This window comes from Pelodiscus sinensis, chromosome 1 (genome assembly GCF_052426305.1).
Source record: "Pelodiscus sinensis isolate ZL-2025 chromosome 1, ASM5242630v1, whole genome shotgun sequence".
NCBI lineage: Eukaryota > Metazoa > Chordata > Testudines > Trionychidae > Pelodiscus > Pelodiscus sinensis.
Genome location: NC_143052.1, coordinates 186,304,165 through 186,326,732, shown reverse-complemented (window position 1 = coordinate 186,326,732; position 22,568 = coordinate 186,304,165). Strand labels below are relative to the sequence as shown.

Below are 22,568 nucleotides of genomic sequence, written 5' to 3'. Positions count from 1 at the left end.
ATGGAAGACGGCTCTGGTGTTTTATGGGACAGCTGTTTAGCTGGTGGTGGTGCTACTTTTGCTGGTGCCAGGTCCTTAGATGTTGCCGGCACAGACACCAGGGTTTGACAGTGGGACCTCTCTAGTGCTGATAATGATTTTGTTTGTGCCGAGGCTGCGGGGGCCACAGTAGCAGTGCTGGCATGTAGTCTTGGTGCTGCGGTACCAGAGGTACCTGGTATACCGCCCTTGCTCACCTTTGGAGACAGGGGTGGCAGGGGGGCAGTGATCTTGTTGGGAAGGCTCTCTCTTTTGACCATTTGCGTGGCAAGGGTGAAGCAGCCCTTTTCTTAGGAGCCTGCACCAGCAGCTGAGAAGGTTGAAACTCCTCAGCGGGCTGAATAACCTTCTCAAATACAGAGCCAGAACTCTGTCTGTTCTGGTTCTGGCCATGAGGCTGTGGCAGTGATCGCAGTTTTGGGGCACACGAGCTTCCTCCAAACAGTATATGCCTGCAGAATGCCCATCTGATACGGGCATGGGCTCTTGGCATGCCTCACATTTCTTGAAGTCCAGTGAGCCCAGCACTGAGACTCGGGGGTGTCATTAAAGTCTCAAATCCTTTCTCCTTCCCTCCCCTCTCTTTTCTTTTTTTGTTTTAACTAAAGGACAAATGGAGGGACAGTAGGGTAAAAATGTGGTGCGGCAAAAACTTTCAAGTATCTCCACGAGGAGAATGACATTTGAGAACAATGAGCTCCATCCATGACCGAGGACAGTAAGCGAGGAACTGAAGGGGAGGTCAGGCCGCATGCGAGAGGCACCAAAGCGCAAAGGGTATAAAGCGCTCTTCGTGCATGCATAACTCACTGACAACTGCTGAAAAAGCTCTGATCTGCAGCTCCAGGACAACCTGTAACTAATAGTGGATCACCCTAAGAAGAATTTGTTTGGAAGTTGCTTGTTTGATTTTTAAATTGTGTGTGATATTTTCTTCTAATATGGACTTTAAGGCTCTGATATAGGAAGGCACTTAAGAACCAGCTTCACTTTAAGCATGTGAGTAGTCTGATTGGAACCAAAGAAAGCTTTCAACATACTTTATCCAGTTTTAGGTCAAAGTTTGCAGTATACAAAAAATGCAGTATATTGAAAATTATTCCTCTTTTACCTAATTATGTATCTTTTCCCCCCCAGCCTTTAATATACCTAATTACAGGTGGCTTTTATAAACATTAAAAGTATAGTCTAAGCTTTTAGAAATTGCTATTCGACTAAAATGGCAATAACATGATGCATCTGGATGCCTCCGTTGTATTATTAACTTGCTGAACAGAACAAGCTAGTTTAAAACTCTTAAATCTAATTTTGTGGAATCAGAAGCTTCAGGTTGAAATGACTTAATCCCAGACTCAATATGAATAAATGAAATTATGACTTTTTTATATAGGAAAACTGTTTATTTGCAAATTTTATAAATGAATTCTCTGCTCATCTGTGTCAGTGCGCAGTAGCATGCTGCCATCTATAGTTAAAAAAAGAAAATGGAAATCTGATTTAACCTTAAATAAACCACTAGCAGCTTCACCACACACTGGTATGTATACATGTGTACACACATGCATACTACCCCTAGTACCATGAAAAACAGCATTAAAAATCCTTTTGTCCTTTCATTAAAGATACAGGAAAAGAAGGAGAAACAATAAAAGCATCTGAAAAGTAAGGCTTTTTCATTTTTAAACATCCCGGCTGCGTCTACACTGGCAAGTTATTCCGGAAAATCAGCTGCTTTTCCGGAAAAACTTGCCAGCTGTCTATACTGGCTGCTTGAATTTCCGGAAAAGCACTGACGATCTAATGTAAAATCATCAGTGCTTTTCCAGAAAAACTATGCTGCTCCCGTTCGGGCAAAAGTCTTTTTCCGGAAAACTGTTCCGGAAAAGAGCCAGTGTAGACAGCACAGTAGTGTTTTCCGCAAAAAAGCCCCGATCGCGAAAATGACGATCGGGGCTTTTTTGTGGAAAAGCGCGTCTAGATTGGCCACGGACGCTTTTCCGGAAAAATTGCTTTTCCGGAAAAGCGTCCTGCCAATCTAGACACGCTTTTCCGAAAATGCTTTTAATGGAAAACTTTTCCGTTAAAAGCATTTCCGGAAAATCATGCCAATATAGATGTAGGCCCTCTTGTTCAGTTTAGCTGAAGAGAGGTTTAGAAACAACCTTCTCTCCCTTGTCTCATAGTCTCTAAAATGGTAATACCTGTCTTTTGGGAGGAAAGAGAGAAAGGTAGCTGAGGTGGGCTAAAGCCTTTCCATCTTCATTCACCAGTTAGAGAAGGTCAGTCATTACTTGTTGACATTAACGGCTTTTCAGTGCAGATTAAGAGCTTGTTTGTTAGGCAAAAAACTTGACTTCTCAGCTCAAGGATTCTTGGTTTCCTAAGTTTTTACTCCTCATGATATCGGAGTGTCCTGAACAATGTGATTTTCTTACTCTGAATTCCTCCTCCTCCCATCTGTGTTTGCGGTAATTACTATGATCCAGTTTTGACTCATATAAATGATCAGGAAGAAGATTCTAAATCTTCCTTCAATGTTTAACTGTAAATAATATTTGATAACAATAAAAAGACAGTAAACAAGGGGTGTAATTGCCACAGTAATATAACTGCAAATAGGAGGGGAAGTATTCCATGGTGGGAGGGAGATGTCCATTAGTCTCTCTGCTAAGATATGGAAGAATCTAGCAACTAGTCTCTTATGGGGACCAGAACTCCATAAATATGCATATAGATGCATCCAAGAGTTTTAACACTGAAGACTTATGTCATGTAGTAGTTTTTAGTCAGGTTTGCTAGACAATTTTCTTCAGGTTTGTTTCTTGTCTCACACAGAGAGGAAGCATGTAGACTAAAACAAGGAAATAAAAACATCACTTACTCCAGGAATCAAGACAGGATGATGCAGTTGTCTCTATAGGCAAATGTCTGACATAACAGTTGCATCATCATTGTAGTCTAGGAACTGAAATCTGTTTCAGTGAAATTACTTTAAATTGCTGAAAACTCGTTGATTATATTTAGATAGACTGTAAGGACATTTTACAAGTGTTGCTTTAAAAGCATGTATATATTAAATAAGAATTATTCACCTTGGTTGATGGAGAGAGGCTTTTTATTTTTATATTTATACTAACTAAATGCTTTCCCACTGAAATAAATGTTGACAAATAACCAGGAGAAAGTCATAAGTTTAATTTAAAACTTTTTCCCCAAGAAACTGTAGGTTTTTTTTTTCTTTTAAAGATCTGCACGGAGGCATAGATCTTTTAACTACAATTGTGAATTTCATAGCTACACATGGTAGGACATCTAATTTTTCTTAATTTACTGCATTTAATGTTAACAGGATAAAAAGCTGTGTTATTACAAATACGTAATGAAAAGCTGCATATTTGACTATAGAATCTGCAAAGTGTGGAGAACTGCTAATTTAATAATCCACTAGATATCCTGCTGAAAAATTTTGCCCATTAATCACAATATTTTACAGTTTTGTTAAACATCAGAATTAGCCAGTCTATTTGTTATATCCAGACTTTTAAAAAAAATGTATACACATTTATTTCAAAGTAGTTCAAAGATCTCAACTTTGTCTGGGTGTATGGGTTACAGCGATAATGAATTATACTTTAATTCCATAATAATTGTGGATTGAATAATGGTTTTAGTTTACTCCTGCCAGAATTTATTTTGACACTAGTGCCTCAATTCTTCTTCTGTTTAAGGAAACTTGAACACAAATAATTTTGTCATCTGTCACAGTTCAGATTAAATTCTCCTTTCATGCCATTTATAAGAGTTTAAGAACATTAAGATTAATTCTAGAGATCAAATCCACCACTAATTTAAACACTTACAAATCCATTTACTTCAATGGAGTTGTACCTACATAACCAAGGGTTGAATCTGGACCCTTCTCTGGTAATTGATCAATGTCCACTGTTCCTTTCTTGAGCAAAATTCAAGAGTCGACAGAAGTTGGGCATAGCTAGTGTATCATGTTCACTAAATCTTCTTTCTTTCTTAAGAAAAAAATGACGGAGTTATTACAAGAATTTCAATTAGTGCATTCATGTTTTAACAGAGGTTAGCTTTTGTGTAATGAACTTTCACTGTACCAAAAAATCCTACTTCATGAAAACAGCTGGATATTGACACATTAAGCAATCTTAAAGATAGTATTGCTAATTGTCCTTCTGTACGTTAACAGGTTTCCTTTACAAAGAACAGACATTCAAATTCTGATTTCCACACCACATAACTGAAATATTACATTGAAACCGCAAAAATATTCAAATGCAACAAAGTGAACTTGCTTTAAAAATTGATAGCGGCTATCCCATTGAAGCAGCATGCAGATTTTCTTCAAGCTATTAGAGATGAATCCATTACTTTAAACTATTTTAATCAGTGCAGTTAGTATAATATTTGTAACTACAGTAATCAACTCTAGCATTGTAATAAGTATTTCCACTTGTGACACTGGCAGAATATAGTTTAACTTTACATCACTCTGGTATTTAGACAATATAATTCTCCACAGAAATTGCTGAATTTAGTCTTCATGGTAATTGCCTGAGTTTTAGAAAAAGTTAAATCAGTCCAAATTTAAATTTTTCAGAAGGTAAGGCCATTTTTAGCCCTCTACAATCACAATCTCCCTTCAAATCTCTCCTAGGCAGCAATAACTACAAAACACTTAGCGAAAGCTAGTCTACTGTTGTGTGTGACTGATGCTTATTACTCATTATTTCAACTGCACTTCCCACATGCTGAATGCAGAAGCTGGAGGTCCTTGGGCCAGGTGGAAAGGTGGCTCCTTTCAATTCCCCCCACTTCCTTGCATCAGTCCTTTTCTATAGAAGCCATTCAAACCAAAATGTATGGTCTGAAATCCCTTTGTACCAACTAGCAAAAGGAGCACATAGGGTTTTTAGAAATCCCCTGGTTTAGATAGTTCCCTGAAAGAAGGTATCAAAGGTAAACCCTGAGCCAGCAGCCCATTGGTTGTCATAATTCAAAATGTAGATATTTAAGGAGTAATATATTTCCCTATTTGGTCATTTAAATATTTACCTGCCTCAAGCTATATACCTATTTGAATGCTGAGCCAAGTGTGGCCACACCCACATCCACCCCTTCCTCAGACTAAGGGAATTTGGTGGAGAGGTGCCTCAACTCTGGAAACCCCAAAAGGCATTCACATAAAGTCAATTGCATCAGTTTAATGAAACCAGTTTCCAAAAGCTTCATTGTAACAGCAGAGCCCTGCATATCCATGGTTACAGGCATGGTTACAGGCAGTCCCCGGGTTACGTACAAGATAGGGACTGTAGGTTTGTTCTTAAGTTGAACCTGTATGTAAGTCGGAACTGGCATCCAGATTCAGCCGCTGCTGAAACTAATCAGTTTCAACAGTGGCTGAATCTGGATGCCAGTTCTGACTTACATACAGATTCAACTTAAGAACCCCAGGCATCCCCAAGTCAGCTCCTGGAGTCAGCCACTAGTCATTTTCAGCAGCTGCTGACTTGGGGACACCTGGGGCAGAGCAGCTGGGGTGCTGCTGGGTTGGTCCAGTGGCACCCAGAGCGGCGCTACGGGACCAACCGGTAGCGCCCCAGCTGCTGTACCACAGGCATCCGGAGCAAAGCCACGGAGCACGGGGGCAGCGGGACAGCCCAGACGCGCCGTGGCTATCCTGCTGCCCTCGGGCTCCGCGGCTTTGCTCTGCTTTGCTCCCCGTGCCCCTGGTCTGCAGACCAGGTGGTAGGGGGAGCAGAGCAGAGCAGAGCAAAGCCGTGGAGCACGCGGCCAGCTGACAGCCCAGACGCGTCTGGGCTGTCTGCTGCCCGCGTGTTCCGCCGTTTTGCTTCCTCTCCCTGGTCTGCTGGAGACCAGGGAGAGGGAGGGCCCCGTTCGTAACTGCGGATCCGACGTAAGTCGGAGCCGCGTAACTTGGGGACTGCCTGTATTTGCATCTGCATCCAGTGGATACTCCAATGGATATCTGTGCAAGGCTCTCCTCTCCTCAAACAAGCACAGCCAGGCAGAGGTGTCAGGGCAGGCCCCCTGCACTGCTGGCAGGGAAAGGATGCAAGAAGCTGTGCCCTAATCTCCTTGTAGGAGTGGCTAAGAGCTGGCCCTGCTTGACCCCTGCCTCCCTGTCTGGTGAACACTGACCTGCAGATCCTCCAGCACACTATTAAGAAGGACAGCAGCTTCCACAAATGTGACAAACGAACAAGTAGCTCCGGAAGCCCTTATCCCCCACCCTCTTTCTGTATCTAGGAACAGAAACGGCAGCACTCAAAAGAGACTGAAATGTGACAATGCCCCCTACCCTTGCACTCACAGATGCTCTCCCTACTGCTGCTTACCTCTTCCCTGCATGACCTTGCCCCCTGGAGACCAGCAGACCAGGGAGACGCGGAGCAAAGCGACGGAGGACCCGGGCGGCAGAACCGCGGTGCGTCTCGGTCCGCCACCTGCATCTCCCTGGTCTGCTGGGGGGGAGGGCGCAGCTAGTACGCCCTCCCCCCCCACCCCCCCCCGCAGGCCAGGCTTTTCTCCAGAAGCCTGTGGTAGAGCAGCTGGGGCGCTGCCGGTTGGTCCCGCAGCGCCGCTCTGGGTGCTACTAGACCAACCCGGCAGCACCCCAGCTGCTCTGCCCCAGACGTCCCCAAGTCAGCAGCTGCTGAAACTGACCAGCGCTGACTATAGGAAGCCTGAGGCAGAGTTGCTCTGCCCCGGGCTTCCTGGAATCAGCGGCTGATCAGTTTCAGCAGCAGCTGACTTGGGGCCGCCTGGGGTTCTTAAGTTGAATCTATATGTAAGTTGGAACTGGCGTCCAGATTCAGCCTGTTGAAACTGATCAGAGGCTGATTCCAGGAAGCCTGGGGCAGAGCAACTCTGCCTCGGGCTTCCTGTAGTCAGCCGCTGGTCAGTTTCAGCAGCGGCTGAATCTGGACGCCAGTTCCGACTTACATACAGATTCAACTTAAGAACAAACCTACAGTCCCTATTTTGTACGTAACCCAGGGACTGCCTGTAAAATCTGGATCATGGACTGCAGATTTTGTATCCAGGCAGGACTATGTATCAGTACAATTTTCCTGCATTAATAACGCATAATACTTACTTTTCACATACCGTCCCAACCTGCCCTAGCAAAAAAACCAAACTTCAGAAGAGTCAGGTTCAAAATAGTACATTTAAGGTCATCATGTAACTTGTCCTTTTATAGATATGTTAAAATTAACTAGGAGTCCTGTGGCACCTTAGGGCATGTCTACACTGAAAAACCATTTCAAAACAAGTCTTTATTTCAAAATAATTCCTGAAATAATTTCAAAATAGCCCTATTCCTCTTCACAAGCAGGAGTTAGTTTGAAATAATAAGTCTGTTCACAAGTAGAGAAATGGGGATGTAGGAATGGAAGGAGGGGAGTGGGCTGTGGGCCATGGACTATTTTATTGGCAGGCAGGGGAGGAGCAGGAGGGATGTGGGCGGGGGGACGGGCTGGCAGGATGGGCCAAGCATGTTCCAATAGAGGGGCCCAACCAGGGGTGTAGGTGGACAAGTGATTTGGGGCCATGGAGAGTGCTGATGGGCTTAGTGCAAGATTAACAGCCTCTCTGGCCGCAAAAGCGGCCTCTGACGGGGAAGGAGGGTTGGTGAGTGAAGTGAGCTGGGGGGTGCAGCCCCCTAGTTTGTCTTAATATTTAAGACATGCACTACCTAGTACTCAGTCTTCTATTAAATTTAGAATGCTATAAAATTAGTATCTCATTTCTGTTACCAGTCCACTTCTAATCTCACATCAATGCTATCTTTATCAGCACTGTTTTTTTGTTTTTTAAATGAAGATACTTAGTGCAACTGACCAAATCACACAATACTGATCTTTAGCAACACACCTGAACCTCTGAAGTCCAGGTGACCCTGATTTGGAAACACTAGTGGTTCAGACCCTGGCAAGAGGAGAAGGAAGCTGATCTGCACACTGCTGCTCCTCCTGCCCATCAGATGGGGGAATGGCAGCACAGCAATGTGCTTCTCTGGAAGCTTTTCCCCATTGCTCCCATAGTGACAGGGGACGGATGTGTGGAGAACAGAGGGGGGATGCGGAGCCATGTGTGCTCCCAGAAGAGGGGCTCCAGGAAAGCACCCCAACCCTATTCTTCTCACACACTTTCCCTCCTAGACCTTATCCTAGTGTTCTCCATAGTCTGCAAAAATTCCTTGATCTGGCATACCCTATTTCCCAGGGGTGCCATATTAAAGAGATTCAAATGTTACCCTTCTTGCTAACATTTTGGGTGCATCTAGACCAGCGGTTCCCAACCTTTTCCAGATGGGGACCCATTTTGACAATTCAGGAAGACTTGGTGACCCAGGGCAATTTAAAAAAAATGTGTGAATGGCACCTTAAGAGCCACCTGGAGCGACACCATTGAAATGTAATGGCGACCCATATTTGGGTCCCAACTCATAGGTTGGGAAACCCTGATCTAGACAGCATCCTTCTGTCAGAAAATGCTACGCAATTTGCGCTATGCAAATTGCGTAGCTTATTTCAAGTCTAAATTGAAAGAGCTTATTTTGAAATTTGGGGTGGTCTACACAGCAGACACCTGAATAGCGGGCCTGCTATTTCTGAAAATAGCAGGGGCTTTTAAAGACGTGGTGTTGCTATTTTGGAATACTTCTGGTATCCCGAAAGAGCAACGCAGTCTAGACATACCCTTTGTCATGTATTATTTTGTCTGAACTAGGACTTGATCCTTCAAGGTTGCTAAGGTGGAGTCCCTGAGTTATGAACTACCCAGGGAAAAGGCCCTGTCATTTATGGGAAATTAAAATGCCTGAATTCTGTCTCAGGCCATCTCAAACTGGTATAGAACTTCCACATATGGTGAGGATAAAAGTACTTTCACTGAAAGTTTGCATTCAGCACAGTTGGAAGACATAGTTTAAGATGTCTAACAGGACCAAATATTATAATTATACTAGCAGGCTGTGCCCCTTGCTTACCAACACATACACACCCCGGCTGCTTTTGCAGCCAGGGAGCGTGAGAATGTGATGTCATTCTGTCGCCCAGCAGGAAAAACTTTTTCTCTCTTTTTCTAAAGAGAGAACACTGACTTGATCAAACCTGATTCACTAGGGGTTTTCTACCAGCACAGAACAAAAAATTAGGCCAGTGAACTAAAGAATTAAAGACTATTAGTAACTCAAATGGCCCTTAAAGAAAAAAAACATTTTTCCTTATACAATGAACAAACAATGAATTCCTTCGCTCTTTTTTTAAAGTTTGCTCTCTATGAATGCCACACCTGCACATAACCCAAATAAAGGGCTTTAAAAATAGATAATTCCCATTGATAGGATATTTAATATCTTCAATATCTTGTATTTTCCTCCCCTCCCAATAAATAGCAAAGTTCATAAGTTATTTAAAAAAAAATCCACAGGAAAGCCTCAAAACACAGGACACAATGAATATCAAACTTTTGGGAACTTTATTCCAATTCAGTAATATTTGCTACTGTGAATTTTATTCAGGAGTTTGTGTAATGTATACTTTTGCTACTGTTTCCAGAGATCAATTTTAATAGTACTAACTACATAAATGAATAATGCATCAGTAAATATTAGTTTCATACTGCAAGAGATGTACATAAAAAAGAAAAGTCTTTTATAAAGGACAGTGGTTTTTATTATACTTTTAGAAAATATTGGATTATGAAAGATACAAAATTAGTTGTAATTATTTCACACATCCCAATCCCATTTTTCTGATATGGCTTTGATATCTTGCCCAACAGATTTTAGAAGTATTTTAAAACATGCCTTAAAGTAGCTTTATAAGTTCAAAACTGAGTATCTCTTAACTGAAAAAAAAAAAAATTACCTGAGAATCCTGTATCATAAAATTGCCATTCAGTCTTAATTTTAACAAGCTGAAAATGTAGCCTATAGGAGCCCACATGCAGTCTGTAGGTATAAATAAATAATCAACAATGTACTTAGATGCAACAGGTTAGGCAATAAACTACCTCAAACTCTTTCCAACCAGGCATTAGAAAATGCTTAAGTTTAAGCACATAGGATGAATTTCAGCATACTTCATAAAAATGAGACCTGAGAATTTTTGCACTGAGAATCTCAGGGGGACTGTGGGATAGCATTCAGATGCCAACCTGCAAACAGGCTCTGTGACTGCTTTTCTAGCCACAGTAGTCACTGCTGACCCCCAGTTCCAATAGTTGGTATTTTGGGCCACTGCATATGCACAACACTCCAGTCAGCCCCTCTATATGAATGCCCCACATCCACACAGCTCAAATAAAGGGATTTAAAAACGGATAATTCCTATTGATACAAATTTGATGATGACATTATAAGCCCAGGATTTAGTCTCATTCACTGTAGTATGCCTTTTAGAATATCATCTATTTTATAATGTTAGGTAAAAGGCCCTAAGTAGTTAAAGTAGAAAAAATGGTAAAATTGACTACTTATGGGGCATTGGAATATGAGAACTGTGTGGTTGCTGGAGAAGAGAGATGTGAGTAAATACATTGAAGTCACAATATATAAATTCTAGTAATTTAAAAAAGGTTTCCTCTCAATCTGAAAGGAAAAGATTCCTACAACTAGTACAGGCCTGCACAACATGTGGCCCACAGGAGCTCCCTATGCGGCCCATGACGACTACAGGTGGTGCGGCCCCATCAGATCCGCCAGCCAGGCAGAGGTGCAGAGCGCTGCCGGGGAGGTGGAAGTGCGGTGATTCTCGCCGCCGGGCTGCCTGCGTGCAGCTCCAGCATGAGGAGGCCGGGCGTGAGCCAAAGGGTGGGACACCTGCAGACACCAGGATGCTGGAGTGACGTGGCGTCGTGATGTCATGTCCAGCGACCGCTGGATTCAAAAAGGCTCAGGCAGCCCTGCAAACTGGAAGGCAGAAGCCAGGTAAAGGAGGGAAAGGGGCTTGTGCTGAGGGGAGGAGGGGCAGGTCAACAAGGGACAGGGTGCAGGAGAGACAAATGCCAGGAGGCCAAGTGGAGACAATGAGGAAAAGGCAGGAGTGGAGGTGTCAGTGGGAGGGGGGACAGGGTGATGCCAGGTGAGGAGAGGTAAGGGCATTGGGAACCGAATGTTGTGCAGGCCTGATTAAATTGAAAAATTCTTAATAAAGTATCACGGCCCCCCCAACTTACCCTTGCGGCTAGAGTTGCCAGGTGTCCAGTTTTGTACCGACAGTCCGGTATTTGCGCTGCCTGGTGGTAAAATTCAGAATATATCAGACATGTGCAATGTCCGGTATTTTCTGTATTTCTGGCTGGGACCTGGATGGAAGCTTGGTGGCGCCTCCTGCGGTTGCATGCTGAAGCCGGGCAGTGCGTGGTTTTTTTTTGTATGCCGGACATGCGTGGGTGGTTTTTTTTTTGCTCGACAAAAATTTTTAGTTCGCGTGTTCGATATTTTTTGGGAGAGCATTTGGCAACCATACTTGCGGCCCGCTACTGTTTTCTTTGAAGTAATATGGTCCTCGCCGCTTTCTGAGTTGTACAGGCCTAACCTAGAAGAACCCATATCAAGTTGTATTGGAATAATACTTTGCTCGTAAAGTTCAGTTTTTTTAAGCTTGCATATATCACAATGCTAGGTAACATTAATAAAAAAAATCTTCATTCTGAAAAGTCAAAAATATAAATGTAGATCCGAATGAGCTTGAAATCACTTGGATATGAGGTAGTGTATCTACTTGTAGAACATCTAGTTATTAGAAGTACTGTTGAAATTTGTCATCTTTTTATATTTGGCCAATGGTTCACAATACACTTATAGTATAGTTCTATTAATGCTAAATTATCTACATATGGAGAGCTTAAACCAACAACCTTATCAGAAAGAGTTATGTTTCAGTATCCTGGAGGCAAAAAATTTCACTCATCATAAAAGAAGATAAATCTGCAAAGCCAATATTTACAGTTACAACTGGAGCAAAATATGATCTTCCATACATACACAAAGTTTAAAAAGTTAATGTACATTGAGGTAGAAAATGAAGAATTCAATTGGCTTGTACGATTCTTCTATTTTGTTATGTAAACCAACAAAGTGCATTTTTTTCCTATTGTGAGGGTTAGTATTTAAAAATGTCTGGTATCAGAAGAACAGCTAAGCAATGAGGGATCATTTGTACACCATCTGCCTCCAACACAAGACAAAATCTCCCCACCTTACAGCAGGGATTATTTTCCCTCATTCTTATTTTAAAGGTTTGGTTTATTCTTTACAGAATACGTAATGAATAAAACCCAACTGGCTCATTTTATTACACTTCGTTCAAGTTTAGAATTAGAGTACAAGCCACTGAAAATTATGGTTTACCCATAAAGATATCCTGATTAAAAATTATTTTCAAACACATCTTCACTGGTCCTAGTGATTATAACATTCATAAGCAGTCTTTCAAAATACTTTGTTTTTTGACCCTCATGTGACATTTTACATGGAAGAACAAGCTCATCTGCTAGCAAATTACTGTGCAACAATAGATTTTTTTGAGAGAGCATCTGGGGTCAAGATGCCACAAAAATCAGGGAAGTAGTTCTAGTACTCCACTAATCATTATGATGCTGGTACCCTAATCCAACTAGAAGTAATTCCAGTTGTTTGCACTAACGGGCTGAGCTCTTGTACAAACTTTGAGAGATGGACATAGTTCTTAGGGGTGGTCTCCACTACAGCCAATATTGACACTGCAGCGTTTGATTCACTGTGGGGGGAGAGGGCGATACAGTGGCTCTTGAAAACCCAATAAATCCACCGCCGACCATTCTCCTGTCAACTCCTGTACTCCACTGCAATGAGATGAGTAAGGGGAGTTGACAAGAGTTTCTCCCGTCAACCTAGCGCTATGTGGACCCTGCATCAATACCAGATTGGAGAAATACACTAGCTAGTGTGGACTGCTGGTCTCCTGTAAAAGGGCTTACCTACTCCCCAATAGGAGAAGTCCATCAACACTAGACAGACTACTGCGGGCCATTGCAAAAGACCAAAAGACTTTGTGGCTTAGCTGCTTCCTGTATTATAAGTTATGCAAGTGGATTCCTCCCATCATCTGAGTTTGCAACTCAGAGCCCATAGGTGGAAAATAGATTTAAGCTATGTTGATTTGAGTTACGCCACTAATATAGTCCAGACTTTAGTGACATGTAAAAAGTTATGTCCCAAAATTACATAAAACAAATCCTGAAGTCTGCTGGGTAACATAGATGGACAGATAATAGTTAATGCACTTGTAAAATATCAAGTTTTGCCTTTCCCTTCACGTAAGGCATTTTATAATAATGCTGAAACCTTTACTTTAAATCTCATAAGGTTGAGGTTGACAATCTCAGAACAGATTTATTCATCTGTAGTGCATTTGTCAGTCATCTGCTGACAGAAATCTGTGATACCACTACCACTCTGTCCACATTGTTCCACAAGTAAAGTGTCCTCCGATGTTTTCATTGTAACAGGACACAGTTCTTGCACTTGATTATAAGCTGTATCAGAAGTGCCTCTTACACATGCATAGGAAGAACTCTGGTCAGTGGCTGATACAGCACCTGAAAGCTCACTTGGTAATTCTATGCACAATGGGATCACAGGCTTACTATCAGGAGCTGTTCGTTCTCTCTCAGAAATTAAAAGTGAAAGTGGACAATCCAAGGTAGAATACTTTGCAAGTATTTGTATTTGCTCAGGACTCAATGCTGCTTCCTTACATACTTGCTGGCAAAGTCCAGTCAGATTCTGCTTGGTCTCTCCTAACGTTGACAAAATGTGATCTCGCTCCTTTAACAAGCTCTCCTTTTCATTTTGCTGCAAAGAAACACATGATTGACTGTAAAGTATAACTGTATTCTGCTCCAAAGCTGAAAAGAATACTCAAATAGATGTATATTTGGTTTATCTTGGAAAAGAAAACATGCTAAAGTTATGATAAAAAGCAACAGACTCAAGTGCAGTTTTTTCACAAATAGCTGATTTACATTTGAACAGTGCAAAAATCCACCTTTTCAGTTTAAATAAAACTATTTTCCCCTGAACAAAGTAATGAAGTTTCAAAATTATGCCAGGCCAATGTATGAAAGTCATCCATTCTCAAACAAAAACAAAACAAAACACAGTTTCTGAAAAATGTATTTTCCAGGATATAGAATTTAATCTTTTAGATAAATCCAAAGCAATGAAATCCTGGGGTCATATTTCATTGAAACTATTTTGGACAATCTACTTATAATCAAATTACTCTACAGAGTTCTGAAGAGTGGTCATGTGGAGACTGAACTACATATGATGCATGCCATCACCTTAGCAATTCTTCAGACACCATTTGTGATGCAACACTAATTTTAGTTTATTTTGTATAAAAGCATACAGACTGGACCTCCCCAGTCCAGCACTTTCAGGACCTGACCCATCCCAAATGAGTGAATTTGCTGGATCAGGGGAGGTCCCCTGCCACCAACCTCCCAGGACACAGTCTCTCCCTCTGCCTGGCTCTGCTTTGGCCTCACTGTCAGTGGACTCCAGTCCTGCTGCTTCCAGCTGGCCGGAGCTCCTCAGGGATGGGGCTCACTGGCAGCCCCATGGCTGCTTCACCCGGCTGGGGCTCCCCACGGAGAGAGCTCACCCTTCCCCATGGCAGGGCTCCCTAGTGCTGGATTCCCAACCAACTCACACTCCCAGGCACCAGAGCTCTCTGGTCCAGCAATGGGGGTGTTTTCCCCATTCCTGAGGCTGCAAATCCATTGGAAATGTCTTTCTCTGACTGAGTTAATTTCCTGGCATGAGAGGCAATGTTTGAATCTTGATGATCATGACATAACTCCGCAATAGAGGAAAAGGAAGATCCCCTTAAAAGGTAGGAGGAATGAAGTAAAACATCAAAATAAAATAAGTGACTACTAACTAAATGCTAATAAAGGCTAAGTTAGAAGAAAAGGCAGTAAGCTTATCAACAATGGAATGCTAACACTCGGTCTTAGGAAGAGGTGGTTGAGAAGGAACTGAGGGTGGTTCACCTGCACAGCCCTACTCTAACCAAGCAGTTGTACCAGAAATCTCTGATCCAGAGCAGGTAGGATGCACTGCACCTGAAGTGGAGCACCCATATTGATGATACTTGAAAGAAAGAAAACTGAAATATAAGGAAGTGTAGGTAAGTTGTACACACTGATTTTCTTGCCACAAGAGCTTTAGGTATCCTATGCTTACATACAAATATTCAATGCTTGTTTTGAGACATCTCAAATGTTTTGTGCGTGGCTGCCTTTCCCAAAGTATTCTAACAGACAGAATGCATAGGTCAAGTTCACTATCTTTCTAAAATTTGGCTCTAACAACAGATATTTAGGTTACAATGACCACCTCAGAATGTCTTTCCAGATTTGGCTGCTACCAGAATTCCTCCTCCTAACATTTCAAAGTCCACATTCTGGGTCCTATTTCCCTTATACTTAATTTGAAAACAGGTCATCTATGTACAGTCAATTTGCTAAAAAGGTGGGGGTATTTCAGGCAAATTATTGCCTGCTTGTAAATATTTCTATACTAGAGAATAATATTTATAAGACAATTAACATTACAATGACCTTTTCCTTTTAGTAGATCCTTTTCAAGGTATGACAAGTGAAACTGAAAAATATTTACTACTTTTACAATTCGAAGTCAAAACCAAAGAGAAAGGGATGGAAAAAAGACTATCACCCTACACAGAGTTTTTCCCCCCCCAAGGTGACAAAAGTAGAATGTTTATTTGTCCTGGGAAAGGAACAGAGCCATGCAGATCCAATAGTGACCTTTTACTTATTACTTCCCATTCAGGGGCCATCAGACTACTATAATAGATTTAGAGGAAACACTGACTTGTCTCTGCAAGCTTACTACTATGGATGAGAAGCGGATCACTGCTTTAAGAGCCATCTTATCTTTCTCAATCCCTCAATGGACTAAAACAACAGACTCAGGAAGCATCTTTCCAGCCAAAGCTAAGTGTTAGCTCATACATCATAAAGCTTAGCGAACACAGTAGGTCCAAGCTATGTGCTACTCATTGGGATGTCAGTTAACACAGTGGAGCTTGGACATATGCTGTTAGCTGAGCCTTATGGTGTGAGAACAGACATCCAGAAAAAAAACTTAACAGTAAGGAGTGTCACAATTTATGAATTATTCCATACAAAAATTCACAGCAACTTCACTACACAGATTGTCAGTCACTGTTTCGGGAAGTAACTTACTACATGGCAACACACATGCACTTGTCTCTGGAGCTATGGGACAAAAGAAAAAAAAAAAACCTTTTTATTTTTAAATCATTTAAATAAACATGCTCTCTCAAGGAAGCTTATAAACAGTTTTTACCTCTCCCAAAGAAGCATTAAAATAGATTACAGAAAAAAATGGATTACAAAATTATGGTACTAATAAGATTTATACTAAACACCATCACTTTTGGTTTTAGTACTACCCAGTTATATGGGTACTATTTAGATTGTATACTTTTAAGACAATACATCCTGCTTTGACCTGTATTTTATAAAACATCAGTATAACATTTAATTACTAAAGGAAAGTGCTGTATGCAAACAAATCTTTCAAAGTTGAGTGCGTAACAAAGCAGCTAAATCCACACACAAGCGGCCAAGTTGGCTGACCCAAAGAAACAAACTAATTTGAGTGAGGAATCTGAGCTGGTTACGGAATTTTCTATACATACCAGTTTTTCTATTTCAGACTCAAGATTCTGTATGCAGTCGAGTTTTCTCTTACGACAGCGCTGTGCAGCAATTCTGTTTTTACTTCGTCTTCGGATATCATGGATACAATCCAGCTGTTCAGGAGTCAATTTCTGCATTTTCAGAAATGATTGAAAGTCATTTCTAGAAAGTGAAATGATCCTTTGTGCATTAAATTGCAGTTTTACCTAAAATATAAAATATAGTTTTGAACAAAGGAGGAAACTGATAAAAGCAAAATTAAATGGGTTTATTTAAATTAAAATTAATAAAACATTTATGGCCTTGTCTACACTGGGAGAGGTTGATTTTTAGCATCCGATTTTGTAAAGTTGAAAGTGCATGTCCCCGCTGTGTGCAAGAATTCAACACAGTTCAAAGTAGCATGTCCCCAGTAGAGTAGCTGTTGTTGACTTTGAGAGTGATGCACAATGGGTAGCTATCCCACAGTTCCTGCACTTTCTGCACTTGAAAGCAAACAGTCTTTTTACACCCTCTCCCCTGGTGATCTGTGCAGATGCCATAATGCATTGATGCTGAACAAGAATCATATTAACCATGGTGTGCCTTGTGTTACAATTGTATCAACAGCATATGCAGGGTCTGCCAAAATGAGGAAGAATCTTGGGAGACCATGAACATACTGTCGTGTGAAATACTTGAAATGAGCAACTGGCAAATGCCACTGGCATTCAGTTCTCTAGACACAGTGAAACACTGTCTGGTGCCATGAGACATACACAGACTGGTAGGACTGCATAGTGAGGTGGCTATGGGACAATCTACAGTGGCTGCAAAGCTTTCACATGCGTAAGGCCACTTTCATGAAACTGTGAATTGCTTTTCCCCATCCTGAAACACTATACCACAAGGATCAGCCCCGCTCTGACAGTGGAGAAATATATGATAATTGCCCCATGGAAGCTTGCAACACCAGTCAGTTGGGAATCAATTCATAGTGGGGCAGTCTACAGTGGCAGCTGTTATATAAGTAGCCAAAATAATCAATACCCTTCTGCTATGGAGGGTAGTGATTCTAGGAAATGCACAGGACATAGTGGAGGGCTTTTCCTCAATGGAGTTCCTTAACTGGCACCTGAACACACCTTGCCAAAGAGTACATTAACTGCAAAGGGTACTACTTGATGGTGCTGCAGGCTCTGGTGGATCACAAGGACTGTTTCAACGACATCAACGTAGGATGGTTGGGAAAGGTGCATGATGGGCAGATCTTTATGAACTCCTGCCTCTTCAAAAAGTTGCAAGCTGTAAATTTCTTCACAGACCAGAAAATCAGTGGCATTGAAGTGCCAATAGTGATCCTTGGAGACTCAGCCTACCCCTTGCTCCCATGAGACTCACTCAACGCTGTAAACAGGCAGTCTGAACTACAATAAGGAACAGTTCAACTACAGGCTAAGCAAGAACCAAATGATGGCAGACTGTGGTTTTGCGCATTTAAAGAGAAGGTTCTGCAGTCTACTGATTAGGTTAGCCCACTGTTGTGGCAGCCTGCTGCATGCTCCACAATATTTCTGAAAATAAGGGGAAAGTTATATTGCAGGATTCTGAGGCAGGGTGCTTAGCCAGTAATTATAAGCAGTCAGACTGGGCACTGCAAATCAGAGAGACTTTGAAAGGCAGTGTTAAGAATGACCAGATTTGAGAGTCTTGCATGTTGCTCTTAACAAGGTGTTCTTGCATTCAATGTGCTTGCTTGTAAACTTCCCCTCTCCCTTCAACACAAGCAATAAAGAGATGTTGTTGAGAAATCATGTGTTTTTATTTAGGGTACCCAGGAGGGACAGGAAAAGAGTTCAGGGCAGGAGCTTTGGGTGAGGGGTGATGACAGGTATGAGGACAGTCTTTTGCTTCCGGACACCTCCCTGGAGGTTGAATGTGAGGCTGTCCTTGACTCCCTCCCCTCTTTGCTATGGAACTTGGTAAGAAGGGAATGTGGGTCCACAAGGGTTGGAGGAGGTGCCTGTACATATAGCTGTCCTAGAGAGGCAACCATGTGGTTCATCACATCTTCCATCATCATCATCATCATCATCAAGACTCTTTACTGGTTCTTCACTTCCAGCTCCTTGCATGCTCTCCTGTCCTCATGCTCTGATCACATCTCCAGCAGCAGCAGCAGATTCCTCCACTCACTTAAGCATGTTCTGTCCAAGTGGTTGGACTACATTTGTTGTTTGATCATGTCACCCCTAATCTGATTTTGCTTGTGGATTTGTGCTAGCCGGACAGCTGGCAGAGCTAGGGGAACATGCAGCATACTCACTGCTGCACCTGCTGTAACGAAAAGTGAAAAGCAGACTTTTCATGAGATACTGTCGAGTGTAAAACCTAATCTGTTAGCATAAAAGGAAGGCCCTAAAGACAATAGGGATACATTTATGTATATACAAATGCCACAGTTATGCTTTTAAGCGGCCTCTATGCAGCAGGAACACCACAGAGTTCTTAGGGGAGCAGCTGGACTTGGGTTGGTGACAAGCATGGTAAGGAATAGGCTGAGGCTTGAGCCCACGGGGAGATGATCCAGACATGGCTGCAAGGCAGGGCAAGGGTTCAAGCCTGCTTCATTGGGGATGAGCCAACAGAGGTTTACTGCAGAGGCATCAGCTAATAGCTAACCTGCCTCACCCAGGCTGCCATGCTAAATATCAAGTTTCTCCAAATCAGAGTGACAAGGAACAGATGCTGACTGAATGTGGCCAGAAACCTGGACTTTATGTTGCAATGCGAGACCACCTACTGTGGCTTAGCATGAAAAGGTGTCCTACTGTGGAGGATGGAATAAGGCAGGCATCTCCAGAAACCTTGGGAGAAGGACTGAAAGGTTCCTCTAAGACAACTTTATGGAGATGTGCAGGGAGGGTTCCTGCTCCATTTCCAGACACGTTAACAAGCTATTCCAGGGAGCCTCTGCTATGTAGACATAGTGGCTGCCACAGTTCACACCCAATTGCCTTAACCCATTTGCAGCATGATTAAAAAAAATGTGAACTCCCCAGGATCGGTGCCTGGCTGAGAGATGCCCTTGGAGGAGGAGATGGTCTCTAAAGTTGTAAGACTGTCTTGGTTGTCTGTGACATCAGTTGTCCTGCTTACTTGTTAACCATTCTCCTCCTCCTCCACACAGTCCTCCATGCTGCTGCCCAACTAGTGTCTTGGGAGGAATCTATGGACTGGCTATTGAAGCTGGTCGAGTCCCCTTCTAGGATCCCATGCAGTTGCTCACAGAAGCAGTATGTTTGCAGTGATGATTTATGCCATCCGTTTGCCTCCTGTGTCTTCTGGTATAACTGCCTCAGCTCCTTTATTTTCACATGGCACTGCTGAGTGTCCATAGCATGTCCTTTGTGATCTTGGCAATATAGCTGCATTTATTTTGCTGGTTTGTAGCTATACAAGAATAGATTCCCCCACTCCATACAGCAATGAGGTATAGGACGTCCTGAATGCTCCATGCTGGTGCTTGTTTGCGACCCTAGGAACTCATGGTCAGGTGTGTTGCTAAGATGTGCTGCCTACTCTGAGGTCTGCTAGCCACACAGGAAATGAAGTTAAAATTTTCCCAGGGCTTTTCCTGTTCACCTGAAGAGTAGCAGAGTTAAAAGTGCAGTCACAGCAGGGCACTTTCCAGAATTCAAGAACGTCGACTTCCACAGCACAGTGTCTTCACTACTTTACAGCCTACCATGCAAAGTCAAATTTTGCATTATTCCTTGTGAAAAGCTGGAGTGCTGAAATAGATTTTAACTTCCCATTCCTTTGACTTTAAGGGGTTAGTGGTGTGGACTCAAGTTCGACGTAATGTGGCTAAGTTCAACCTAAGCTCCCAGTTTAGACCAGGCCACCCACCCACCCAACAAAACAAAACAAAACAAAAACAAACACTTCATTGGAAGAAAATAGAACTGGAACATCAATATTAAACAGGAAAAGCAGACACAAATGAATTTCAGATAGGTATCTTAGATTTAATCCAAAGACTCTGCACATTTAGTTTCAGATTTTCAAAAAAGAATATTTTATTAAGAGTAAAATCTACCCTGTGCAGTGGACCACAACAGGCCAGGCATTAGTTAGTGTATTGGCCTGTCTGGCCTCAGAAACTATTTGTAAATCTTTATGGCCTCTCACAACCCACTAAGTAGTCTGGGAATAAAGGCTCTGGTGTGATTTCAGTCAGGTCCTACATCCCATCCTGTGCAGCCGTGACTCCACAGTGGCAGCTCCTGTGCTGTGGGGCTGGCTGGGCTCTTGACACTGCAACCACCAAGGCTGTAGTGCTGCTCAGGTTTTGCCCCACCCACGTACTGGACCAAATTTGTGAGAGTAGAGATGTAACCTGGCTCAAAGGGTTGAAATGCCACTCGCTCAAATTTGGTATGTCAAGATTGCTGTGGAATCAGAGCTACATTTTGGGATGAAACATTTTGGCAACCCAATTTTAGAAACCCGGAGTTAGCATATAAGAACTTCTAGAGATATTCACAGCATAGTCTGAACATTATCCTAAAGTGTTTGCATGTATATTGTACACAAATACATAATTTTACAACTATAAACATTGATACTATTTTCTATTCTAAATGTAACTGGTTGCAGCCCCTATATTTAGGTTGCTTAACACTTTCCATTATTATATATAGAATAGAACCCACCAATATGCATGCTTGAACTTTGGATACAGCAGCTGCCACAAATATGCACATATACCAACCTTATAAGGTCTGAACCAAGCATTTGTGGTATGTTGAAAGCCATATTTATTTTTCAAAAGCAATCTTTATATTTCAAAGTAAGCTATTAAGAGTATACACAGACTTAATAAAAAATTAAAGGTCAAAAAAGTGTCATCTTACTTCTACCTAAAGGGAAGGAATCTTTCAATGTGTTTCTATTGCTACCGCCAGGAACATTGCTAACATTAAAATAGCAGAGGAGCTGCTGCTCCAGGCAATAATCTCATTTACCACTCCATGAATTTAAGGAACGGGCCAAATTCAACCTTGGAAATAGCTTGCATTGTTTCCTCATTTACTTGTAGTGCAAGCTGTGCACTGTTTATTCGGTGGGCTTTAAATCCTGAAAGGTAAAATGCCTCTTTAGAGTAATTAAGAGTTTTACTTGACTTCATTTTGTAACTTCCATAAATTTTAAAAGCCATACAGGATTTCCATTTTTCTAGTTAATATGTGGAAATGGATTACTTACGTCATTCAGCTGAAGATAAAAATTCTAACGTGAAGAAAAGACATTGAGAGGGATGGGGAGAAAACAGGAGTGCTTCGCTTTGTCACAAAAAAGATGATACTAAGCAATATTTGCAGTTGAAGAAATAGACATTATATAACCAAAACTGTGGAAATAAGTACAGTATAAAAGTAGTCTGGAATTATACAGAGTCCAGATTCTCAGAAACAATTCCTCCCAGTCTTAAAAAGAGGGTAAAGGATGTTAAAAAGAGGGTAATTGGCTAATCGTGTAGTTGATAAAATTTGTATCAACTACACAATCAGTCAATAAGAGAAGGTGCTCAGTCCTGGCTCACACTGGGTCCAGGTGCACAGGCAGCCCGGCTCTTACTACATTTAAAATGCAGAGCCACAGCAAGAGTAGCTCCCGGACCTGGCGTGAGTCAGGACTGAGCTGGGCTTGCTTAGTCCTGGTTCATGCTGGGTCCAGCAGCCCTTGTC

At 42.0% G+C, this 22,568-nt stretch overlaps 1 protein-coding gene across 17 annotated transcripts in view; it reads right to left on the bottom strand.

The window, feature by feature from the left end:
- Positions 1-2,054: 2,054 nt before the first annotated feature.
- Positions 2,055-22,568, bottom strand: part of BACH1 (BTB domain and CNC homolog 1) — a 43,458-nt gene continuing 22,944 nt past the window's right edge. For 10 of the 17 annotated variants that reach the window (XM_089773665.1, XM_075910512.2, XM_075910521.2 and 7 more), the window contains 3 exons: positions 16,836-17,042; positions 16,357-16,389; positions 9,554-13,933 (listed from right to left, as the gene is read on the bottom strand). In XM_089773665.1, coding sequence (XP_089629791.1) covers positions 13,472-13,933; positions 16,357-16,389; positions 16,836-17,042 — 702 coding nt within the window. In that variant the 3' untranslated portion in view covers positions 9,554-13,471. Of the gene's footprint in view, positions 4,065-9,553; positions 13,934-16,356; positions 16,390-16,835; positions 17,043-22,568 lie in introns of those variants that run through there. The other 7 variants (XR_016347960.1, XR_016347961.1, XR_016347959.1 and 4 more) reach the window with 7 other exon arrangements.